The sequence below is a fragment of the Heteronotia binoei genome, chromosome 19 (genome assembly GCF_032191835.1).
Source record: "Heteronotia binoei isolate CCM8104 ecotype False Entrance Well chromosome 19, APGP_CSIRO_Hbin_v1, whole genome shotgun sequence".
In the NCBI taxonomy this organism is placed as follows: Eukaryota; Metazoa; Chordata; class Lepidosauria; order Squamata; family Gekkonidae; genus Heteronotia; species Heteronotia binoei.
In genome coordinates, this window is record NC_083241.1 from 1,213,261 (window position 1) to 1,237,806 (window position 24,546).

Sequence of the window (24,546 nt, forward strand, 5' to 3'; positions counted from 1 at the left end):
TCTCGGTTCATGCACATTTTAATGCTGCTGTCAGGCTGGCAATAGAACCACTGAGTAGACCCAGCTGGCAGCTCTGGTGGGGTGAGTGTGATGCCCTTATGGTCCTGCATGCCCAGCCAAGAGAGAGTTGCCTCTTCCTAGGGACTGAGGCCTCCAATCTGTGTAAGAACCCTTTGGGGAACGTGGGACATAGAATGGGAAGGGATCACTTACTGGGAACTTCTCTGCACTGACCTTGGCATCATCTCGGCGACAGCATCCAAATCAGCACTGTGCATCATTCCAAATTCTCTCAGCTTTCTGAATTGCCTGTTAGCCACTGTGGTGAGGTGGCATCAGAGACACATCTGAATGGCAACTGGGTTTCACTGTAGTGCTTCACTTCTGCAGGGCAGGGGGGAGTTAGCTTCCCAGATACATTAAGATGGGGCAACTTCTAGGACACCCCCAGCCTGTGAGCTTTCAGTCTCTGATGTGGATATGCCCTGGCATTTGTGTGTCCTCCTTGTCAAGCATGTGGTTTATACTCAGTATTAAATGTTAAGTCCGATTCTGCTAGTAGAATACTTCCCATATAATTGCATATCAAAGCTAAGGGACCCTCCCTGCTTCTCACCTCTCTTTTCTCTTTCCCACCTTTGAGTAGCAAATGTAGGAATGTCATGTTTTGATAATGAGTGCCTCCCGGAAAGGTCTCCACACTGTAACCATCAACTGTAATAAGAATGCCTGGGACTTTAACCGCAGAGATAGTCGCATATTTGCAGTAATTCACACGTTCTTGTTATGTCTTTTAACTATCATTCCTAAATGCTTTGATGTAACCCTTAAAGCTTCATGCCTTGCTTTACTTTGTATCACTTTCAAGGTGTGACACCTTGAAGCAACAATGGATTATCAATAAACTAAGACTTTGTATTAAATAATTACTTGGTTATCTGAAACTTCCATGCTTGACACTCCTCTGTGGTTGGCAGAGAGAAGCAGGCATCAACATGGAGAAATCTGATGGTAACTATTGGCCAAGGTTATTGAAGAGTGGGCAAAGAGATGGTGCTGCAGTGGCTGCATCCAACTGGGGTGCTGGAGAAAGGGGGTTCCCACCCTCCAGTGGCTCATGTGTTCATTAAAATCTTTATTAGCCACCTTCCTTACAGAGGTCAAAGCAGCTTATGACACTGAAAACATAAAACCAAGATGCCCAAATCGCAACCCAGGGCTGCTACTGAATCAAATGCCCTCATGGATAAAAGTGTCTCCAAGCTGTGTGCTCAAGCTTGAAAGTGGGGTGCCAGGCACACCTCCCTGAGGAGATCACTCCACAATTGTGGGGTTGCCACTGAAAAGACTCTCTCACAGAACCATTGTGGCATGGCAACTATGGGGTGAGGGGGACAACTGCCTTCTGGATTGAAGAATATCACACACACACACACACACCTCGAGCCTTTCCTACAGAATTGTTATACCCTAACTGCCCACAATCAAATAAAAGGGGAGGGAGACACATAAGAGAAGCCATGTTAGATCAGGCCAATGGCCCATCCAGTCCAACATTCTGTGTCACACAGCGGCCAAATACATACATACATATATATATATGGCTAATAGCCACTGATGGACCTCTGCTCCATATTTTTATCTAAACCCCTCTTGAAGGTGGCCATGCTTGTGGCCGCCACCACCTCCTGTGGCAGTGAATTCCACATGTTAATCACCCTTTGGGTGAAGAAGTACTTCCTTTTATCCGTTTTAACCTGTCTGCTCAGCAATTTCATCGAATGCCCACGAGTTCTTGTATTGTGAGAAAGGGAGAAAAGTACTTCTTTCTCTACTTTCTCCATCCCATGCATTATCTAAGCTTTGCATTTAAGACTGGCAGCGTGTCAGCGATGTGCTCCCCAAAGGTCTCTTACTTGGAAACCTGCTGGGCTGGGGCGTGAGGTGAATTGAGATCATTTCTCTTTGGGATGTTTTGACTCCGCAAGGCGCAGATGGAGATAAAAATAAATTATATGTGTGGCTGACTTCTATATGTATACTTATGCACACTTATATATCAAGGGGGGGGGGCTGTGTTGGCCTGAAGTGGGAGTCCATTTTAACGCTTCAGTGTGCTGCCTGCTGTTAAGAGTGGCTCTCAGCACTCTGAGGTGACCTGAGGTGGGTGTGGTGTGGTGTTGCTTTCACTTTTCTCTGCCAGGTGGGTTTCCCCCCCACAGCAGGGTCCCTTTCTTTCCCCTCACAACAGAGCCCCTTTCTCAGAAATGAAAAGAGGGGCCGGACACAAGGCTTGTTTGTCCCACAAAAACTAAGCTTCCTTCTCTCAGTCGACGACCCGCCCATAAAACCAACCCCAGACTGACGGGAGAAAATGGTACTCCCGCCTTTTAAAGTGAGGGTGGCTCAGCCCCGCCCATCCAGGGGAGTTCCCTGGGCTCTGATTGGCTAGCAGCCGCTCGGATTTGCATAAAGCCTAACTGGTAAGGCTTGGCTCAGAGTCCAGGGGAAAGGCGGGACTTTGGGGGGTGATTGGCAACCTGCCCAAGGGCTTCTTGGCTTTATGGGACAATCAGGGGGCTCCAGTCCCCGCATCTTAATTCCCGGCCGTCCGCAGCCTCGTTTTCACGTGCATTTCTGGGTTCTTCCCCATTGCCCTCCACCAACCCATGCATGGCCCCTTAGTGTCCGGCACTTCTCTCTACCCACCCAGAGACACCCCCGCCCTTTCCTTGCTTGCACCCGGTCGAGCTGCTCTCTGACCCGTGCGTGCCAGGGCTGCCCGGCACCTCGGCTGCAGCGGAGCCCCCTGCGTGGCGTGGCCTGGCCCTGGGTGTGTGTGGGCGACCTGGCAGCGTCTTCTGCGAGCCATGCCCCGCGGCAGGGTGCAGAACGCGAGCCCGCCAGCCGTGCACGCAAGTGGCGGCCAATGATGCGGCGCGACGAGGTCCAGGCCGCGGCGGAGGCAGCTCTGCAAGGGGGGCGTCGCGTGCCCCGCATCCCCGGAGGGGGCCGGAAGAGATCTGGGGCGCAGGTTCTTGCATTGCGGCGACAATTCACCCACTCACTCACACACACACCTCGGTGCGAAGAAGCGCCCTGCCACCCCGGGGACGGCTGCAAATCGGCTCCACGCCTGGCCTGCAAAGAGAGGCGCGCGGCTGCAGCAGTTCCCCCCTCCTTTCGGGAGCGGCGGGGCTCCCGTGCACAAGGACGGCAAAGACGCGGAGCAGCCGGGGTCAGGGAGGAGAGCGCCCAGGACTACATCCCCCAGCATGCCCTGAGACGCCGGGGGGCGTGGTGGCGCATGCGCGGGCCGCCGCCCCCTTTGCCATAATGCGGCGACGGCGGCGGCGCAGCTGAGCGGCTCCCGCGGGGAGGGGAGGGGAGGCGGCCGTCGCTTATAAATGGCGCCCAAGCAGGACCCGAAGCCCAAATTCCAGGAGGGTGAGCCGGGCGAGCGGGAGGGAGGGGAGCGGGGAGGCCGCCCGGGAAAGACCCCCCCCACCCTCCGAGGCCTAGCCGCGCATGCGCGCAGCCCGCCTTTCCCCCAAAGAGGCGGCCGCGGGGCCCCCTCGGAAAGGGCGGCTGGGAGGGAGGGAGGGAGGCTGGAGGCTGCCCGCTGAAGGGCCTCTCTCTCTCTCTCTGTCTCTGTCTCCCACCGCAGGCGAGCGGGTGCTGTGCTTCCATGGGCCGCTCCTCTACGAGGCCAAGGTAGGTGCCCGCCCAGGGCGAGGGGCCCCCCCTGCTGAGCTCTCCCGGTTGGGGTCCCCCCCCCTCCTCCACTCGCCCCTGCTGGAGTGGCCTTGGGTCAGCCAGAGCTCTGGCAGGAGTTGTCCTTGAAAGGGCAGCTGCTGGGAGAGCTCTCTCAGCCCCACCCACCTCGCAGGGTGTCTGTTGTGGGGGAGGAAGGGAAAGGAGATGGTGAGCCGCTCTGAGATTCAGAGTGACGTGTGGGGTATACATCCAACTGCTCCTCCTCCTCCTCCTCCGCCAGTTCGGTGCAGGGGTTAAGTGCGCAGACTCTTATCTGGGAGAACTGGGTTTGATTCCCCCCTCCTCCACTTACAGCTGCTGGAGTGGCCTTGGGTTAGCCAGAGCTCTCTTATCTGGGAGAACCAGGTTAGATTCCCCACTCCTCCACTTGCACCTGCTGGAATGGCCTTGGGTCAGCCAGAGCTCTCTTATCTGGGAGAACCGGGTTTGATTCCCCACTCCTCCGCTTGCAGCTGCTGGAATGGCCTTGGGTCAGCCACAGCTCTCTTATCTGGAAGAACCGGGCTTGATTCCCCACTCCTCCACTTGCACCTGCTGGAATGGCCTTGGGTCAGCCATAGCTCTCTTATCTGGGAGAACCGGGTTTGATTCCCCACTCCTCCACTTGCACCTGCTGGAATGGCCTTGGGTCAGCCATAGCTCTCTTATCTGGGAGAACCGGGTTTGATTCCCCACTCCTCCACTTGCAGCTGCTGGAATGGCCTTGGGTCAGCCAGAGCTCTCTTATCTGGGAGAACCGGGTTTGATTCCCCACTCCTCCACTTGCAGCTGCTGGAGTGGCCTTGGGTTAGCCAGAGCTCTCTTATCTGGGAGAACCAGGTTAGATTCCCCACTCCTCCACTTGCACCTGCTGGAATGGCCTTGGGTCAGCCATAGCTCTCTTATCTGGGAGAACCGGGTTTGATTCCCCACTCCTCCACTTGCAGCTGCTGGAATGGCCTTGGGTCAGCCAGAGCTCTCTTATCTGGGAGAACCGGGTTTGATTCCCCACTCCTCCACTTGCAGCTGCTGGAGTGGCCTTGGGTTAGCCAGAGCTCTCTTATCTGGGAGAACCAGGTTAGATTCCCCACTCCTCCACTTGCACCTGCTGGAATGGCCTTGGGTCAGCCATAGCTCTCTTATCTGGGAGAACCGGGTTTGATTCCCCACTCCTCCACTTGCACCTGCTGGAATGGCCTTGGGTCAGCCATAGCTCTCTTATCTGGGAGAACCGGGTTTGATTCCCCACTCCTCCACTTGCAGCTGCTGGAATGGCCTTGGGTCAGCCAGAGCTCTCTTATCTGGGAGAACCGGGTTGGATTCCCCACTCCTCCACTTGCACCTGCTGGAGTGGCCTTGGGTTAGCCAGAGCTCTCTTATCTGGGAGAACCGGGTTTGATTCCCCACTCCTCCACTTGCACCTGCTGGAAGGGCCTTGGATCAGCCCTAGCTCTCTCAGGAGTTGTCCTTGAAAGGGCAGCTGATGTCAGAGCTCTCTCAGCCCCACCCACCTCAAAGGGTGTTTGTTGTGGGAGAGGAAGGTAAAGGAGATCGTGAGCCCCTCTGAGACTCTTGAGATTTGGAATGGAGAGCTACTTTGATGTAGTGGTTAAGTGCGCGGACTCTTATCTTGGAGAACTGGTTTGATTCCCCACTCCTCCACTTGCACCTGCTGGCATGGCCTTGGGTCAGCCAGAGCTCTCACACAGCTGCCTTTCAAAGGGCAGCTTCTGGGAGCGCTCTCTCAGCTCCACCCACCTCATTGGATGTCTGTCGCGGGGTAGGGGGAAAAATAAAAGAGATGGTGACTGCTCTGAGATTCAGAGTGAAGTGTGGGGTATAAATCCAACTGCTCCTCCTCCTTCGCCAGGTTGGTGTAGTGGTTAAGTGTGCGGACTCTTATCTGGAAGAACTGGATTTGATTCCCCACTCCTCCACTTGCACCTGCTGGAAGGGCCTTGGGTCAGCCAGAGCTCTGGCAGAGTTGTCCTTGAAAGGGTGGTTTCTGGCTGAGCTCTCTCAGTCCCACCCACCTCACAGCGTGTCTGTTGTGGGGGGAGAAGATTTAGGTGATTGTAAGCTGCTCTGAGTCTCTGATTCAGGGAGAAGGGCAGGGTATAAATCTGCAATTCTTGTCTTGCAGAGTTGTCCTTGAAAGGGCAGCTGCTGAAAGAGCTCTCTCAGCCTCACCCACCTCACAGGGTGTCTGTTGATGTTCGGGGAAGGTAAAGAAGATGGTCACCACTCTGAGACTCTGAGATTCAGAGCATGGGGGGATATAAATCCAATATCTTATTATTGAGAGAGCCAGTTTGATGTAGTGGTTAAGTGCGCAGACTCTTATCTGGGAGAACCGGGTTTGATTCCCCACTCCTCCACTTGCAGCTGCTGGAATGGCTTTGGGTTAGCCATAGCTCTCACAGAGATGTCCTTGAAAGGGCAGCTTCTGCGAGAGCTCTGTCAGCCCCACCCACCTCACAGGGTGTCTGTTGTGGGGGAAGGAAAGTAAAGGAGAATGTGACCGCTCTGAGTCTCTGATTCAGAGAGAAGGGTAGGGTATAAATTTGCATTCTTCTTCTTCTTCTTCCTCCTTTCCTCCCTCCCTCCTAGTGCGTGAAGGTGGCCATCAAGGACAAGCAGGTGAAATACTTCATCCACTACAGCGGCTGGAATAAGAAGTGAGTGTTTGGTCCCGCCTCCCGTGGCTCATCCAGGCCGTGTCATTCCCCTGCTGCCTGCCCAGGCCTGTAGCTATGGGGGGGAAGGGGGCTTGTGGGAGCCTTGCCCCTTGACTTCCTGTTGAGTGTCCCAACCGAGATGTTCCTGACCTTCCCTCCTCCTCCCTCCTCCTGCCGCTGCCACAGGGGTGAAAGCTGGGGGCTGCCCTCTCCCTCCCCTCGTGGTTTAAATTGCATGGGAGGGAGTACCTTGAAGCAGCCTCTGCTGAGGGAGCAGCCTCCTTTAAATGGGATGGGAGGGGCGGCAGCTGCAATTTAAACCACGGGCTGGGAAGGGGCGGCCCCCAGTTCTCAGCTTTCACCCCTGTGGCCCCTCATGTGGCGGTGGCAGTGGGAAGAAAGGCCGGGTGCCCTGAGTCGCAGCGGCGACATCCATGACAGGGGAGCCGTTAAGACCCCCCCTGACTTTTGTATGCCTCCCAACTTTTAAATCCTGGCTGTGGGCCTGTGCCTGCCTGCCTGCCCTCTTCCCTTTCCCATAGCGGAGGGGGCACTGTCTTCCTCAGCTGGCGCTGCTTGCTCCTTCTGCAAGGTGAAGGGAGCCCTTCCAGGACTGGGAGCAGGCCCCGACCGGACTGTGGCGGGAGCATCCCTCACTCTCTGCCTAGCGTATCAAGGTTAAGTCCTCCTTCCGCTCTGATTGCAACATAGCCACCATAACCAACTGTTATCGGCATAGATTGCCACATAAAAGGGCAACAGAATGGGGAAAGACCTCTTTCTGAGGCGTTGAAGAGCAGTGGATCGCTGACGAGCTTTGTCGGTGCTAGAAGTTCACTGCTACGGTGGGTTCATCAGCTCAAACTCTTTGGGTGAAACGTGTGGGCTGTTGAAACTTGCAAATTACACAGGCTTTGAGTTCTAAACTCTCAGCTGGAAGGAAGACTGTTCCTGTCAGTAGGTGAATTGCATGCGGTCGAAGCAAAGTTGGCTTTGTGGAAGTCATCAGTTTGCCAACTGGGCATAAGCTCTGAAAACTGTGTTCCTTTTACTTTTTCAGCTGGGATGAATGGGTTCCAGAGAGCAGAGTGCTCAAATACGTCGACACCAATCTGCAGAAGCAGAAAGAACTTCAAAAGGCCAATCAGTAAGCATTATCTATTAGTTGCGAGAAACATGTGCATGGTGTTTAGTAGTTGTGGGTCTTGCTGTGTTTTTTATTTAAGAGAATGATGCAGGAGGTGGCAGGAAAATTTTGCTCCACCTTGAAACCTGCTATCTCTGAATTCTTGCAGGCCTCTCAGGTGCAAGATGCCCACCTTTACACCAGGAAGTGTGTAACTTGCTGGTCTCCAGGAGAACTGGTAGAGCATGTCCTGCATGCCTGACATACTTTCAGAGGTGTCTGAGGCAAGGAGAACTGGGAAAAGACACTCTTGTCCCCTGTGCACACTGTGTTCTCCACGGGCCAGTTTTAGATCCACATTAAAAGGCTCTGGATCTTCACAGTCATGAAGAAGAAAAAAGATCTGTTGTGCTACTAAGGTCTGACGCTTCAAGCCTATGAGTAGCTTAATGCACACATGCCTAGTGAGCAAAAGACAAAATTCCATGCCTCGTGTCCTTTGTGGCTCTTTCCTTAGTACAGCACACTTTTTACTCCATTCTTCATTCACATCACAGTCCATATTTGGCTTCAGTCTAGTGTATAGTATCTACACTCTTCTTTGAGATTTCTGCCAAGGCTTCACTTGGTGAAGGAGTGATGAACTGTCATTCTGTATATTTCTCAGTAGGAGGGAAAAAACGGTGATTACAGCAACTTCCTTTTTGACTGCTTGGTGCAGTTTTTCAACCAATAGGTAATAATAGGGAAGAATTATTATAAAAACCAGCCAGGTGGGATACTAGAGGCCTACTGTACAGTGTTTCTGTGTCAGTCCTGCAGAATTTTGAAGACGCATACTGTGACATGATTTTTTGTAAGCCGCAGTCTGCTTTGTTAGGTGCAAATGGACTCTGTGCCATGAGGGGTTTTTTTATCATTTTGGCTGAGCCAGCGTACAGACAGAATATAGCTTTATGGAAAACTTCTGATATACATTATAACAGTGTTTTAGTAGGTTATTGTACAGTATTAAGAGGCTGGATTTTGCTTTGAAACATGGAACTTTCACGATTAAAAAAAAAATTTACTTTTTCTTGCAAGGCGACGTGAACAGTTAAGTATATTGTTCAGTGTCTTATGTACCTGTGGCTTCTATTGGTCTTTCAGTCCTCTTTCTTTGCAAGTTGTGGGATAGGAGGATAACATTTAGGTCTCTGAGCCAGTGACCAGGTGATTGCTCCTCTTATATGCTTTCATTTGGGTTTCAGAAAAGCAAAGCTCACTGGTTGTTTCAAATAAAGATGTTTCATGACCAATTCAAGGATGTGTGTTCCCTCCCCCTTGTCTGTTGTGACATCCAGGAAGGAAACAAATTAAATTAGCAGGGGGGGGCACACTCTGACACCATGGATGCTTGGGTTTAGGTGAAGTCTTTGATCTCTGCAGGCCACACAAGGGGCAATAAGGAGGTATGCGCAAGCTTAATGAATAACTAGGTTTATGCTGACCACAGATGAGTGAGATTTGCATTGAACTTATGAGTGACAACTTGTATATGGGAAGACTGCTATAAGGTTAGTGGGTGGAAGATGAAGGAGGGGGGCAGAAGAAGACAACTGGCGGAGACACAGTGACATTGCAGCAAGTATCTGTCAGTGTGGGGTAAGACTCAAGTAACAAAACAAAGAAGTAGGTGATGTTTGCCTAGCAGTTATGCACATCTAGTTCATCAGGTGGCAAGTCATGAGAAGTTAAGCTTATGATAGTTCATTAGAACGCTTTTTAGCCCCTTTCCAGGGTAGAAAGGTGTGAAAACGCCTCTAATCTATTTGCTGAACTTGTTTTTCAAGGGAACAGTATGCAGAAGGAAAGATGAGAGGGGCTGCTCCAGGCAAGAAAGCGTCTGGTCTCCAGCAGAAAAATGTTGAAGTGTAAGAAACTGTCTGTGTCTCTCTTTTTCACTGTTTTTTCTTCCAAGGACAAAACGTTCTAAAAATCCTGGTGGGCCTATTTGCAAATCTCCAAATTATGCATAATGGGGGACATTACTAGGTTTGGAAAATGTAGCTGATCTTTAGTTACTTCATTGATTAGTGCATCTGGTTTAATCTGTAAAGAACTGGATAAAGGCCGAGTCAACAGCTGCTTTGCAAGACAGACCCGTGAGCCACAGAGACCTCACATTTAGGTTCCAGTGGGAAGGGCTCCCAATTCCATGTCTGGATCAAGGGTTTAAATCCCTTCTACTTGAGTAGGACTTCAGCAGTTAAGCCTGTGCACAGCTTTGTGAGCTCTCAAGGTATAAGCAAGTGCGTGCATCTTCCCTCAGACCTGACTTGGGTTTGAAGAAGCTCCTTTCCAAATGCATGTTTTTAAGAATGCTGAATTGAAAGGTGTGCTGGCAAAACAGGTTTCCCTGAAGTCAGATGCCTCCTGGTAATAAATCCTCTAGAGACTTCCAGAGTACAGCATGGTTCTTGAGTGTTCTTTTACTTGCTAAAAAGCCCCACTGAGTAAACAAGTGTCAAGAGCTGCATCATTCCAATGGTATGACTTCAAAGCGAGCTAGTTGGCTCTCGGGAATTTTAGTGTCTTATTGATTGGGGGGTGGGTGGGTTGGGCCGCTGGACTTCCATGGCCTTACTTTGGTTTCTGCTTCTGTGGAGGAATAGATGGAATATGCCAACTCTTGAGTCTAGCTGGTCTTTTTACTACAAGGTGAAAGGGAAGGGGGAAATAGAAATAACACGTTCCAAGCCAAACCGTCCTGCTTCCCAGGGTATGTTGAACAGGGCTGTAACTTTTAAGCTTAACTGCATTCTCTTAAAGGCTCCGCACGTCAGGTCTGACACTCTCCTTAACTCAACCCCCCATTGTACCTAGATTTTTCAGACGAGATGGAGCGCATACAGTTTGCAGTTTGGAGACCCCTGCAATATCGACGCGGTGAGTTAAGGATGGATTGTCACACCAGGATCTTCATCCTGAAACACCCAGATTTCCTTGAGTAGTCACTGAACATCTCTCTTTCAATACAATGTGGTTGTACTGGGGCCCTGTTGTTCCTCCCTGGAGCTTGTTTGAAGAGAAGGAATTGTGCATTTCCTCACTTGCTAAAGCAGCTCTTGTGGATTCTCAGTCCTGGTCCAAGTTTTTTTTCTTTTAAGAAATCCGCCCTCGGTCACTTGCTGCACATCTGCCAGTAGCTCAGTGGTGCTGAGGGGAGGTGTCACCCTTTGAAGCATTGGAGTCATGGTAGGCGGCAGATGGCATCGGCAACCTCAGCCTCACACCCTGGAGGAGGAGGGTGTGGCTACATTTGGATGATTGACAGCCGCCTTATGAGAGTTTTTGCAGTCTCGCTCAGGAGTTTCTAGCCTTAGCTGAAACTGTGCCTCTTTTTGTGCAGCAGCAAGACACTGGGGGGGGGGGGGGGGAGAGGTCAAGGGAGTTTTTCTGCAAAACGCGTTTTCTTTCGAAGCACCAGTTTGTTGATGGGGCAGTTTCATGCAGTAGCAGTCCATTCTAAACATGTTGATTTGAGTGAGCTTAAATTGGAATAACCCTGCATCGTTTCTCACTCTTAACATATTTACGCACTGCTCTCTCAATCTCTCTCTCAGGAGAGCCAGTTAAATGGGCGAACTCTTATGTGGGATTCTTAACCAAGTTTGATTCCCCACTCCTCCACTTGCACCTGCTGGAATGGCCTTGGGTCAGCCATAGCTCTGGCAGAGGTTGTCCTTGAAAGGGCAGCTGCGGTGAGAGCCCTCTCCAGCCCCACCCACCTCACATGGTGTCTGTTGGGGGGGGAAGAAGGGAAAGGAGATTGTGAGCCGCTCTGAGACTCTTCGGAGTGGAGGGCGGGATATAAATCCAATATCTTCATCTACCTCACAGGGTGTCTGTTGTGGGGGAGGAAGGGAAAGGAGATTGTGAGCCGCTCTGAGACTCTTCGGAGTGGAGGGCGGGATATAAATCCAGTATCTTCATCTACCTCACAGGGTGTCTGTTGTGGGGGAGGAAGGGAAAGGAGATTGTGAGCCGCTCTGAGACTCTTCAGAGTGGAGGGCGGAATATAAATCCAATATCTTCTTCAATTTAAAAAAAATCTCAAGGTGGCTGAAATAAGTTTTTGATTTACTTATGTACAGTGGCAGTAGGGCAGGATGTGTGCAGTTTATTAACTTTGCAGAGGAAAGAGTCACTTACAACTTGCTGTTCTCTAGCAAACACAAGGCGGCTTCTTTAATGTTCTTTGTCTATCAACACTTATCCCTGTGGCCAGCCTTCCTTTGAAGTATTGGGCCTGACCAGCCTTGAAGACAAGTGGGGGGTTGCTTGGTTAAATGGCTGTTGGCCGGCACTCTAAAAGGTCTAGTGCTTGAGCTTGAAGGTATGAAATGGGGGTTTAAAGAGAGTAGGACTGGGATTATCCTTACACTTGTAATAATGTACTCTTCTCTTTTGACAGGAAAACAAAAAAGAACAAACAGAAAAGTAAGACTCCTCTACATTTCTAATCTGCACATGTACTGGATTCCATTAGATTCTCACTGTTGAACCAGCCTTGCCCTGAGCCTCTCTAATGGAAGCGACAGGCAAAGCAAAGGAAAGGCTTGCTAAGGGGAAACCGTATGAGTGATGTGAAAAGCTGGTAGCAGCCAGTTTCAAGTTCATATGTGTTTTAGAAATACTTGTGTTCTGAAAGAAATTATAGGAGTGCATGTAAGATTTTTGCCATTGACATCTGGGGCAGCTTTACATAAAACTGTCAGTTGTGTCCTTACAAACCTGGATTCTGAATCCAGGTGCCATGACTTGTTGGGAATTGCAAAGAAAAACAAAGATGGGAAAGAAACTTAACGCAAAAACTAGAGTAAGAAACCTAAAAGGTTAATCTGCAATTAAAGGGCCGAACATGAGAAATAAAGTGTAAAAAAATCATAAATCAACATACATGTATTTATTGTTGAAAGATAAAACCATTTAAGGGCGTATCATAAGCCTCTGTCCTATGTAAAATCATAAAACCTCAATGGGAACCCACTCAACTTGACCTGATGCGTTTTGACCTAGATTGGTCTTCAGAGGTCAGAAAGGTAAGTACACATATTGGCTGATAATATAGAACAGAGCATACCTATAGCATTCAGTGCTTTTTTTGTATGCCATGTGGTCCAGAATTGATAAAGTCAGAACCTACGTGTTACAACTCTTGGCACATAGGCTCTGACTTTACTTGATCAATTCTGGACCACGTGGCATACAAAAAAACACTGAATGCTATAGGTATTACCTTGATAAGCCTATAGAACAAGAAGCCTCAAGGCTATAGAACAAAGAGGCCTCAAGAATATCTCCAAGCCTTTGTCACTTCACTAAATTTCCTTGTGGTCCAGCATTCTTCTATTGTTTTGAACATGAACATATGAAGCTGCCTTATACTGAATCAGACCTTTGGTCCATCAAAGTCAGTATTGTCTTCTCAGACTGGCAGCGGCTCTCCAGGGTCTCAAGCTGAGGTTTTTCACACCTATTTGCCTGGACCCTTTTTTGGAGATGCCAGGGATTGAACCTGGGACCTTCTGCTTCCCAAGCAGATGCTCTACCACTGAGCCACTGTCCCTCCCCTATTCTGTTCTGTATTATGAGCCAATATGTGTACTTACCTTTCAGACCTCTGAAGGAGACCCATCTAGGTCGAAACGCGTCAGGTTAAGTTGAGTGGGTTCCCGTTGAGGTTTTATGACTTTACCTAGGACAGAGGCTTATGATGGGCCCTTGAATGGTTTTAGCTTTCAACAATAAATACATGTATGTTGACTTATGATCTTTTTACACTTTGTTTTTAATGTTTGGCCCTTTAATTGCATATTAAGCTTGTTGGGTATTGCAGTCAAGTGTAACTGGATTGAAGACTTCTTCAACTGGAAGCTTTCAGTTCCGTTCCATTGACAGGGGGTGGGGGTCATTTGTGGAAGCACAGTAAGCAGCAGGGTCAAGCTACCCTATATATCTGAGGGGTGTATGTCTCCTGTGGAAGAGTTTCATAACGATGACTACACCTGTATCCATCTGTCCTTCCATCACAGAACAAAGCGCAGTATTTCCACATTGGTGGCAAGATGCTTATCAGACCGAACTAACATCTGCAAGGTGGTTGTGTCATAAATCCTGGGGCCTTACAGTAATTCACAATCGTCTCTGTTTTAAGTTTGACAATATTTTTGTTTACGTTACTGCCCGCCTTTTAGCTGAGACTCATGGTGGAATATATAGTGTTCTTCAATGCGGTCAATAAGGCAGGACTTCCAGTAATCAGGGTTAGGGCTGTGGAAATTAAAACAAATGAAGGCCTAGAACAAAGCTGCAAATATTAAGTATTAACGTGGCATAATAAATGACAAATTATACAGCAGGATAATCTATACGGACACAGATAGTATGTACAGTACGTAGTAATGTAGTCCGTAGCAAGTTATATTTTGAACAAAAACATACTGAGGTATAAGCGTATGTTGTAGCCTTTCAAGATGGTACTTGTCACTCAAAGTTTCTGAGTGTTTGTACTAATAATGCCTCAATGTAGAATCTGCCTATCGACTAAAAAGATCAGATGTGATTGTTACATATGTGTGCTTAGATCCTGGAATCGGGGAAGGCAGCAGTACCAGTGAGAACCCTCAGCCTCCCAGGAAAAAACGGGCTCGAGTAGATCCCACAGTCGAAAGCGTAAGCATTTGTCTCACCTGGGGCTTTCAGTCTAGTCTGTTGTCTTACTGCAATTTCTTCTCTTGAGTGTGAAAAATAAGGTATGCCTGATGGGGGTTTTGTTCCCTTTAGCCCCTCAATAAAATCGCAAGGGAAGTGGTTGCAGGCGTAGCAGTCTGCCAGAAGAACTTCCCGGGGCTGTCAATAATCTGTGGTCTTCCCGGCTGTCTGGGAAACGCTTATAGCTTTATACTTGCTTATATCCTCTAAGCCAGCGGGTTCCCAACCTTTTTTGAGTCTGGAAACCTTTTTTTAAGGTCAAAAGAGTTTTGCAGACACCCATTTGATAATAGTTGTATTATAAGTATTGGTTGATAGAGAAAACACATGATGATGGAAAACCACTGTGCTTTATTAATCATAACAGCATCGGCATATTTTTGGAAAAAATACATTCCAGATTCTTGTTGTAATTACTGCCAAGGTAGGAAGAGGAAAAGGGTTTCTTTCCTTGCTGGGAAATTCCCTTAAACCAAGGGTTTCATGGAAAGCACTCTGGTAACTGACTGCCACCACTCAGGGACCTCATGAGATCATCTGGACTGACTCGCTAAGGAGGGAAGCTTCCAGGACAGTACTAGAGCAATAACCAAGTGCCAGGATAGAAACCCTAGGTAACATTGTATAACCAACCTGGAAGCACCAATGCAGTCTAACCCATGGGGAAGGGACTAAGAGAAATATCCCAGAGAAACAGGTTGTACTGAGAGAAGCCCAATGAAGTCTTTATAAAAAGATTTATTGTAAAAGAGAAAAGGAAAAATTACTGGATCAAAAAGGGGGTGGAAAAGGACAAAACCAAATACAGGGAAAAGGTACCAAGAGCAGCAACAGCACAACAAAAAGCAATACTGTTGAGCTACTTAAGCTAAATATACAAATACACCTTACCTAGTCTGTAGCAGGTTCCTCAGAGCGTGCACAGAGTTCCTCGCACTAACAAGTCAAAGGAGACCTCAAGCCCTACTAACTTTCTAGGGACTCACTTTCTGCTGAGGGCTGAAAATTTAAGGGAAATCCTACTTATCCAGATATTTATGGTAAATGGAATTCAACCTAAACCAATCTCCTTTCTAAGAATGGCAAGCTGATTTCTTCAATCCCAGACAAAGCCCCATCTCTTGACGTTGGAGGCTGCTGTTACCAATTAGAGGCATATAAAATACAGTCCCACCTCCATCAAGCACTGGGGTAATGGCTCTGAACTTCCCTGACAAACGGTGCTTTTCACTGTGTTCATTAATGATTTGGAGATGGGAGTAAGCAGTGAAGCGACTGAATTTGAGGATGACACTAAGTTGTTCAGGGTGATGAGAACCAGGGAGGATTGCGAGGTGCTCCGGAGGAATCTGTGGAGGCTGCGCAAGTGGGCATCAATGTAGCAAATGCAAAGTAATGCACATTGGAGTCATTGTAGACAAGTGCAAAGTAATGCACATTGGAGTCAAAATTTCTGGCTATAAATATGTGTTGATGGGGTCTGAACTGGTGAGAACTAACTGGGAGAGATCTTGGGATCATGGTAGATAACTCACTGAAGATGTTTTGACTCAGCGTGCGACTGCAATAAAAAAGACAAGCGCTGTGCTGGAGATTATTAGGAAGAGGACTGAAAACGAATCAGGCAGTATCATAATGCCCCTGTATAAATTCATAGTGCAGCCTCATTTGGACTAATGTGTACAGTTCTAGCAACCGCATCTCAAAAAATATATGACAACATTGGGGAAAGTGCAGAAATAGGCAACTAAACTGATTAAGGGGATGAAACATCTTCCCTATGAAGAAAGATTAAAGAGATTAGGGTTCTTTAGCTTCGAGGAACGAAAATTGAGTGGTGACATGATAAAGGTTTTCAGAATTAAGCTTGGGATAGAGAAGGTAGAGAAAGAAGTCCTTTTCTCCCTTTCTCACAGTACAAGAACTTGTGGGCACTCAATTAAATTGATGAGTGGTAGGCTTAGAACAGATAAAAGGAAGTACTTTCTCGCTCAAAGAGCGGTTAACGTGTGGAACTCACTGCTGCAAGAAATAGTAGTGGCTACAAGTGTAGAGAGCTTCAAGAGGGGATTGGATAAGTCTGGGGCAGTGGTGCTCTGTTGTCTTGGTGCTCGGGGGGCCACAGTGGGAGGGCTTCTGGAGTTCTGGTGGATCTCCTGATGGCACCTGGGTGTGACAGTTTTGGGGGCTGCATGGGGTCATTGGCCTAATCCACCATGGCTTCTCTTATGAAAGTGCAGTTAAAAATGTCCCTCGTGGAGAGAATTCTGATCAGGGGATGGCTGCCTGCTCCTGCCCCCCAATGCTGCCCCCCCAAGGCTTTAGCAGTGGCCTCTTCTCTCATAAGTAGGCAAGGAGCCCTGACTAGGCTGGGGACCACTTGGGGGAAGGGGGGCTCTGGTTGAGACTGACCCTGTGTCCTCTGGAGGAGTCTCTGAGCAGGTGGGCCAAGTTGAGGAAGTGCAGCAACTAGAGGTGGGGCATTTTCTTTGATGGCTTTCACCTTTAAAGAGGAAGAAGAGTTGGTTTTGATATCCTCTCTTTCTCTTCCTTAAGGAGTCTCAGAGCAGCTTACAACTGCCTTCCCTTCCTCTCCCCACAGTGAGGTAGGTGGGGCTGAGCTGTGACTGGCCCAAGGCCACCCAGCAAGCTTCATGGAGTGGAGGAAGAGTGGGGATTTGAACCCGCTTCTCCAGATCAGAGTCCAGGGCTCTTAAGCATTTCGTCACGCTGGCCTTTGAAACGCTCTCTCCCTTGAGGCCTGCCTGGTGCCTGCCCTGTTTCTTTCTTATGCAGGCTTTTAATTAGGGTTTTTTATCTCGCCAGCTTTTGAATGGCTTGCTTCTGTTTTAATATTGTGGGGGTTTTTTAAATTGTAAGCTGCCTCAAGCAGGACTCCGAAGAGGTGACTTAGAAATATTCTAAGTAAACAGTTGTACTGTGGCAAGCAGACTGGTAGATGAAGCGCAGCAGGCCCAACACAGAGCCAGAGGGGCGTGGCTGCCATAGAGGTAACCCCCAGGGAAAAGAGGCGCAGGTAGGGGAAGGCAGAAACACACCCAGCCTGGATGAATTCAGGCACCTCTTGCAATAACTCTGGAACACCCCAGAGTCCCCTGCCCACAGAACGGGACTTAGCTGGCAGAAAGCAGGCAGGTGACGATGGGTCTGGAAGCCACAGGAAATGCATCATTTCACCTTCCTCCTTCCCAAAGGCCCCAATTAGACAGTTGGTGCTGCTTTGGTGCTGCGTGCCTCTCCTGTTGGTCAATAGCAGCAGGACCTGTTGGGGCTGCCATCTGCTGGGTTTCTTGGGGATCTTCCAAACAGGCCACGGTTCTCAGTACTGTGGTGAAGAGTCTTGTGTTTTCTAGTGCCTCTGTGTACAGGATTATGGGGGGCCCTCCTGGATTTTCTGAGTCCAGGAGCAAAGGATAAGCTCTCTGAAACATGCAGTGTCTGCATGTGAGATTTATGACTTGCCTTCTTGACTATTCAGGAAGAAACCTTTATGAACAGAGTTGAAGTGAAGGTGAAAATTCCAGAGGAGCTAAAACCGTGGCTTGTTGACGACTGGGATTTGATCACCCGGCAAAAGCAGGTAACAGTGGGCCGCTAAAATATTTTAAGTCACATATATCTAGTTGTATGTAAGCTGTCTTGAATCAAACAATTGCACCTTTAACAAAGCAGTTTGGGCAAACAAATACGTTGCGAAGTGGAAACTGACCACGTTTCAGTTTATTCCCTCTCCGCCAGGCCAGGCCATTCCTGCTTCTAGTCTCTTACGTTAAAACATCTGCTTTCTTTGCCTGGTGCTAGGAAGGAGAGAGTGCTGTGTTCTCAGCATCCTGATGATGCTTCACTTTAACTCTCCAAACTTCTCACTGCAGTTCATAGGGCTGAATAGGTTGCTTAACTTGGGACAAGAAGGTCTAATCCTTGGGTGGGCTGCTACCCACATCACGACAGCAGTGCAGGTTTTGTGGTGCTGTTGGTGTTGTCCATTCCCAGGAGCAGGAACTCAGCAAAGCCCTTGAAAAAAGAAAGCTGGTGCACTGTGTAGGTGTAGAATTGTATGAAGCAGGGGAGTCCCACTGCACAGATTCCGTGGGTTTCTTCTCCGCTTTGCTTTTTTCAGTGAGATAGGAACGGAGATCAGTGAGGTTGCAGGTTTCTCGTTCCCATCTCTGCCTTCCTTTTTGGAAAGATATTGATATTCATATCTAAAGCCACCGAGAAGGCACAGCTCTTGCCTGCTGATTCTTGCTCTTATCCGCCCCCGCCCAAGCAATCTCTCAGACCAACCAAGGCATCTCTTGATGCAAAAAACTGGGCCTGGTTTCACATTGAATGGGTCCAGAAAAACTGTGCTCATCTGCAACAGAAGCCTGGAGTTGTCTGGCTACCACTCACCTGAGCGTCTTGCCCAGAAAAGGGATACTTGCTCCTGGGGAATGGTTCACATCACCTGTAACCAGAGACGGCCTCTTCGCAAGGGACTTTGCAGCCATTTAATGATAAATTAGGGGCTCAATGCTGTGTCATCTCATTTTTTTCCTTGTCATTCCGAATGCCTGGGCTTCAAAGGTGCAAATGACTTGGTCCCTGGGTCAGGATTTAAAATGAAACCACTGTTGTCTGGCAGATAGTTGCTTTTCTCCAGTCTGTGTTCACTCAGTGTCTGTGGTCTTCTTCAGCTCTTCTACCTTCCTGCCAAGAAGAACGTTGATTCCATTTTAGAGGACTACGCGAACTACAAGAAGTCCCGAGGAAACACTGATAACAAGTGAGGAGGAAGAGGAGGGGTAATTTGCAGAACAGCATTAGGGTTAGAAGAATTCCAGGAGTATGGCTGAAGGTTGCTACCAGGTAGTTCAGGGGGCGTGGGGGATATCCCTGGACAAGAAAAACTCAATGGAATTCTTTTCTCCTTGGTGTTGGTGGCTGCAGCGTGACTTGTACAGAATAACTGGCTAATTTTTAGCGTGTCCTTTTTCTTCTGCACCCAGAGAATATGCTGTTAATGAAGTTGTAGCGGGCATCAAAGAATACTTCAATGTAATGCTCGGCACCCAACTGCTATATAAGTTTGAGAGACCACAGTATGCAGAGATCTTAGCAGATCATCCTGATGCTCCAATGTCACAGGTCTATGGAGCCCCACACCTCCTCCGGTTATTTGGTATGTATGTGTGGGGCCAAAGACTAAGAGGTGGTTCTTACGGAAGACTTTTGTGCTTGTTGTTTGGATTTATGAATTCTGGTGTGTATTTTCCTTTTAAATGGCCAGTGGAAGCTCTTCTGCTTCTCTGAATACCTTGAAGGATGCCGTGGGGCATTCCACTGTTTGGTGTAGTGGTTACATGCGTGGATCTGGGAGAACTTTGATTCCCTGCTCCTCCACATGCACCTGCTGAGTGACCTTGGGTCAGTCTCAGTTCTCTTAGAGTTGTTGCTCTCAAGAGTGGTTTTCTCAGAGCTCTCTCAGCCCCACCTATCTCCATTGTGGGGAAGGGAAGGAGATTGTAAGCCACTCAGACTCTGAAGGGCAGGGTATAAATCTGGTCTCTTCTTTGTGTGCATAGGTCCTGCTCTGTCACATGTACACAGCTTATGCACTTTAGGCCTGCTTTTTCAAAGCAGCAGACAAAAGTCCTGCAAAGCAACCGCAGTAAATAAAAGCCAGGTGAGCGCAGGAAGTACAATCTGATTTTAAAAGTCAAGCACTGTTGCCAGGCTCACCAGTGGAATGTGTAGGTGGTGGCAAAATGTGAGATCTTGTGACATTGCCACAGAGATGGGATTCCTGGGCAAGCAAAGTAGTCTGTGAGGCACCTGGGATGTGGAAACTCCAGAACTCTGCGATGGGAATAGATTTTGCTTTCCACGATGGTATCTTAAGCGTAGATTTTGATGTATTTAATACATTAGTTATAATATTCAAGGTGGAGCAAAGTTTGCATCCAGTGGCACCTTTAAGACCAACAAAGTTTAATTCTGGGTATAAGCCTGCAGCGTGTACATGAAAGCTTATACCCAGAATTAAACTCTTAAAGGTACCCCTGGACTTGTCTTTTGTTCTATTGCTTCTAACCTGGCTACCCACCTGCAGGGCTTTTTTGTAGCAGGAACTTCTTTGCATATTAGGCCACACACCCCTGATGCAACCAATCCTCCTGGAGCTTACAGTAGGTCCTGCATTAAGAGCCCTGTAAGCTCCTGGAGGATTGGCTGCATCAGGGGTGTGTGACCTAATATGCAAAGGAGTTCCTGCTACAAAAAAGCCCCTGCCCTCTTGAAAAAAATATTCAAGATACTTTTTAGCAGTACAGTATTCAGTATACCTTGATAGAGCAGCACCATTTGGCCAATGAGACTTTTGTGTTCCTCCCCCTTCCTCTTCATGCTTCTTGGTGTGTGTGTGCATTTAGAATCTCATGTTCCCTTGGCCTGAAGTCAGCAAGAGTGCCCAGGTTTTCCTTAAGGACTCAGAAAGGTGTTAGACAGGATTAGTTGAGTGTCTTTTTTTGTTTAGGTCCTATGCTTATCAGCATGATATGCTGTCTTCACAAACTAATTAGATTAATTCAGGAGTGTCGTGAGTCATAGAAACGCTTCATTTAACATCTTTTAACTTCTCGTTGCTGCTGCTGCAGTCCGGATTGGAGCGATGCTGGCTTACACACCGCTTGATGAGAAGAGCTTGGCCTTGCTGTTGAACTACCTGCATGACTTCTTGAAGTACGTAGGGCACATGGTCTTGACTTGTGTTAAGTCCAGTGGCGGGGGTTGTGTCTTGCTCCGTGTGTCATCTTGTGCATTCACAGGTAGGGATGCCCACGCCCAAAGCCCTTACCTCTGTCTAAATTGGGTGGCCCGTTCCTGTGTTTAGAGCCCTTGATGAGGGGAAGTGAAAGTCACATCAACATGCAAGAATGGGGGTCTGCTGGAGGGTGGGTTTAGAAGGTCTTTGGATCTTCATCTTGGTCCTCTCTCTCCCATCGGGTTTTCCAGTGAATTCCTCATATTTCCTATATCAGTAGCCTTGTTTTGAGATGATGTAGGGCAGTTGCCTGCCGTAAGCACGCAGGTTCAGAGTTCACTGCCCAGGCTTCAGGGGCTTAAATGTTCTGGAGGTGGGCTAGTGTGTGTGTGTGTGTGTGTGTCCATCACAAAACACCACCTCTGCCCATAGCAGCTGCACTGCTGACCTCTTGACCCCAATAAACTCCCAAGCAATACATCTCAGTAGAGCTTATGCATCGTGTGTCCGTGAATGCTGAATGGTAATAGAGCTGGCGGACATTTGCTCAGAGCAGGGGGAGGCCAGTACTGATGGGATTTCCGTCTCCTCAACCCCACGAACCTGGCAGAGCAGCTGTGGAGGCATCAGAAGGAAGCGAGGCCAGTGGCTGTGCCCACAGCAGGTTTGGCTTGCTTCCTCATCTGCCTTCTGCTTGTCGTTGCCGGACAGAGCTGGGCTGAGCGTGGGAGGAGACTCCTCCTGCAGGCCAGACTTGCGCTGTGGAAAAGCAGGAAGCAGTTCACGGGATCCCTCTGGGTGCAAAGCCTGCTGCACAACAAACAGTGTATGGGCTGGAAACCCTTTCCCCTGCCCAGCAACAGGGCTGCGGGGCAGCGCTTCGGGGTTTGCTCTGATAGTCTTGTTGACTATTCCCGGACCGAGAGAGGTGAAGCTGCAAAGTACCCGTAACCGGGCCTTCTCCTCTATAGCCCCGAGCCTATGGAACCAACTTCCAGAGGAAATGTGGGCCCTGCGGGACCTTGAACAGTTCCGCAGGGCCTGCAAGACCTTCCTCTTCCGACTGGCTTTCGCTGATGAAAATGGAAATTGCTAAGGAAACCGCCATCATAAACATAAACAGCAAACATAGCATTAGCACTTTTACTAATTTTAATTTAATTAAATTTTTAAAAAACTTAAGTAGAATTTTTAATTAAAATGTTTATAATGTTTAAACGTAATTTTCTCTATTTCTGTATAACTAAACCTGAATTATGTTGTTAGCCGCCCTGAGCCTGCTCCGGCGGGGAGGGCGGGATACAAATAAAATTTTGTTGTTGTTTTTTTGTTGTTGTTGTTGTTGATTCAGCTGTGGCTGCTGTTGCTGTTCCCCAGGTGGCACTCTGGTCTTTGGTACATCAGCCCAAAAGAGGAAGATTGATCCTTTAGCGATCCCACGAGGGGGTGGGGGGAAGAGCGATCCTTCCAGAACCTCTGCGTGTTTCTGTTCTTGCCAGGGGGCTCCTGTTCTCTGGCTGCATGAGGTGTAACCAGGTCCTGAAGGATCTGCCTCTATTCTGCAAAACCTAGTTAAAGAAAACCCCTCCCCTGTATCTGCCTTCAGGGGGCGACTTCTGATCTTGAACAGTGTTCCCTCTAAGATGAGTTAGTGTGAGCCAGCTCACACATTTTTGTCTTAGCTCAGGAAGGATGGCCGCAGAGCAAACTGATTGATGCAGCAGTTCACGAAGTGGAATGTTTTTTTTCTCACGAGACTCCACAGCTTAGAGGGAGTATTGCTCTTGATGTGGCCACAGCCCAGGCTGGAAACTAAGGAGACATATGGCTGGATCTGGCTATAGTTCCCCGTGGTCAGATCACATTCTAGATTGAATTACTGCCGTGCACTTTATCTGGAGTGCACCAGAAGGGCCATTAAGGAAGCTTCGGCTGGTGTCGACATTGCATTGAGATTGATAATGGGTTCTTGCCAATGGGGTGTCTGTCTTCAGTTTTCATTCGCTCTAGCTCCGTGCTTCTGGGCTCCATTGTGTGCCTTTTGTTAGCTCCCTCAGAAGCCGTTTTGATAGTGGAGGCAGGATTTAAAAAGAAGTCACATCAAGTTTTGCAGTCCAACCACATTGAGGACTAGATCAGCCCTCTGGTTTTGTTGCTGAACCTCTCAACTCTGATGTTTCTTCTTCTGTGTTCAGATACCTTGCAAAGAATTCTTCCATGTTGTTCAGCGCAAGCGACTACGAGGTTGCACCCCCAGAATATCACCGGAAAGCAGTGTAAGCATCTCGCTCCCGTGTGTGTGTGTCACCGGAAGGGATCCTTGGATTTCTGCAGCTGTTGTGCCCAGTTCTCCGTTTGCCCACTGTCCCCGTCTCACACACGTCTCCGTGCAGTTGACGTCCACGTGTCCAGTGAATAGTGAGTGTGTCTTCAGATGGAACTGACCGCCCGCCTCAGAAGGACTTTTCTTCAGTTCTGAAATATCTCCAAGAGGAAAGCCTTATGGAGTATTTCAGGGAGTTGGCTTGGTGTTGGGACGTCCCTGGAAATGCAACAGACACTTCATGGTTTGCGCTTCTGCATGCTTCTCGGTGATTCCTTGTTCATGAAACCAAGCAGTGAAGGTGTTTGGTAATACATGTTTTCCCGCACCCACCCTTGGGGGGAAAAACTTCGTTTGCCAACAGTAAAGAAGGACCAGTCACCTCTGAGGACTTGCTACTGGGGTGGGGATGGAGCATGTTCCATCTACTTTTTTGGTGTTGGATTGGTAAAGTGCGTGCTGGTCTAAGTGTCTGTGTTTTGCCTCCTTAGCAGCAGAACTGTGCATTTGTTTGTTTTTTGGCTTGGCCTTGAATGCACCTTCTAAGATAGGATGAATTCACATCTTGTACACCTTTCCTGAAACATTATTGTTTTGTTTAAGGGGGGGATGTTTGCAGATCTCCAAATAAACTTTTCTATTTCAGCTGTTCAGACATGTTGGCCCCTGTGTTGCTGCTTGAAGAGTTTTAGTTTGTCATAAAGGGAAGGTGGCTTTTAATTCCTGCTAAAGAGCAAGCCTCAGGGTGTAGTTCCCATCTGCCAGGTAGCTGGAAGAGTCACCTGAACTACACAGGAGAACACTGGCTTGTTCTTGTGGTGTTTAAAAGAATTCGAAACTGATTGTCCTTGAGATACTGAGAAGAACTGAGATTGTTACCTGGGGGTTGGGGAGATTGGTCTGCTGAAGGTGCTTTAATACTTGGTGAGTGAGATTTGGGTTGGGGGGGAAGAAAAGATTGTCTTGTCTCATCTCCCTGTAATTCTCACAGCCCCCCCCCCCCCATTTAGTCATTGTTATTTATGTATCATCTGCAATATACATTGTGCTTTATCCTTATATGAGTGGAAAAGATTCCAAAAGGAGGAGCTTGTCCTGTGAATTTCAAGGGAGGATGGAGCAAGGAAGGTGCAGACCACGG

General features: G+C 48.5%; 1 protein-coding gene across 1 annotated transcript; it reads left to right on the forward strand.

Annotated features, from left to right (window-relative positions):
* The first annotated feature begins 3,290 nt into the window (after positions 1 to 3,290).
* Positions 3,291 to 24,058, forward strand: MORF4L1 (mortality factor 4 like 1). The gene is made up of 13 exons (XM_060259733.1): positions 3,291 to 3,447; positions 3,668 to 3,714; positions 6,367 to 6,434; positions 7,495 to 7,581; positions 9,393 to 9,473; positions 10,426 to 10,488; positions 12,017 to 12,042; positions 14,189 to 14,277; positions 17,816 to 17,917; positions 19,017 to 19,105; positions 19,329 to 19,501; positions 20,976 to 21,060; positions 23,278 to 24,058. The coding sequence occupies exons 1-13, from the start codon at positions 3,408 to 3,410 to the stop codon at positions 23,360 to 23,362; spliced, it is 1,035 nt and encodes a 344-aa protein (XP_060115716.1). The 5' UTR covers positions 3,291 to 3,407; the 3' UTR covers positions 23,363 to 24,058.
* Positions 24,059 to 24,546: the final 488 nt, after the last annotated feature.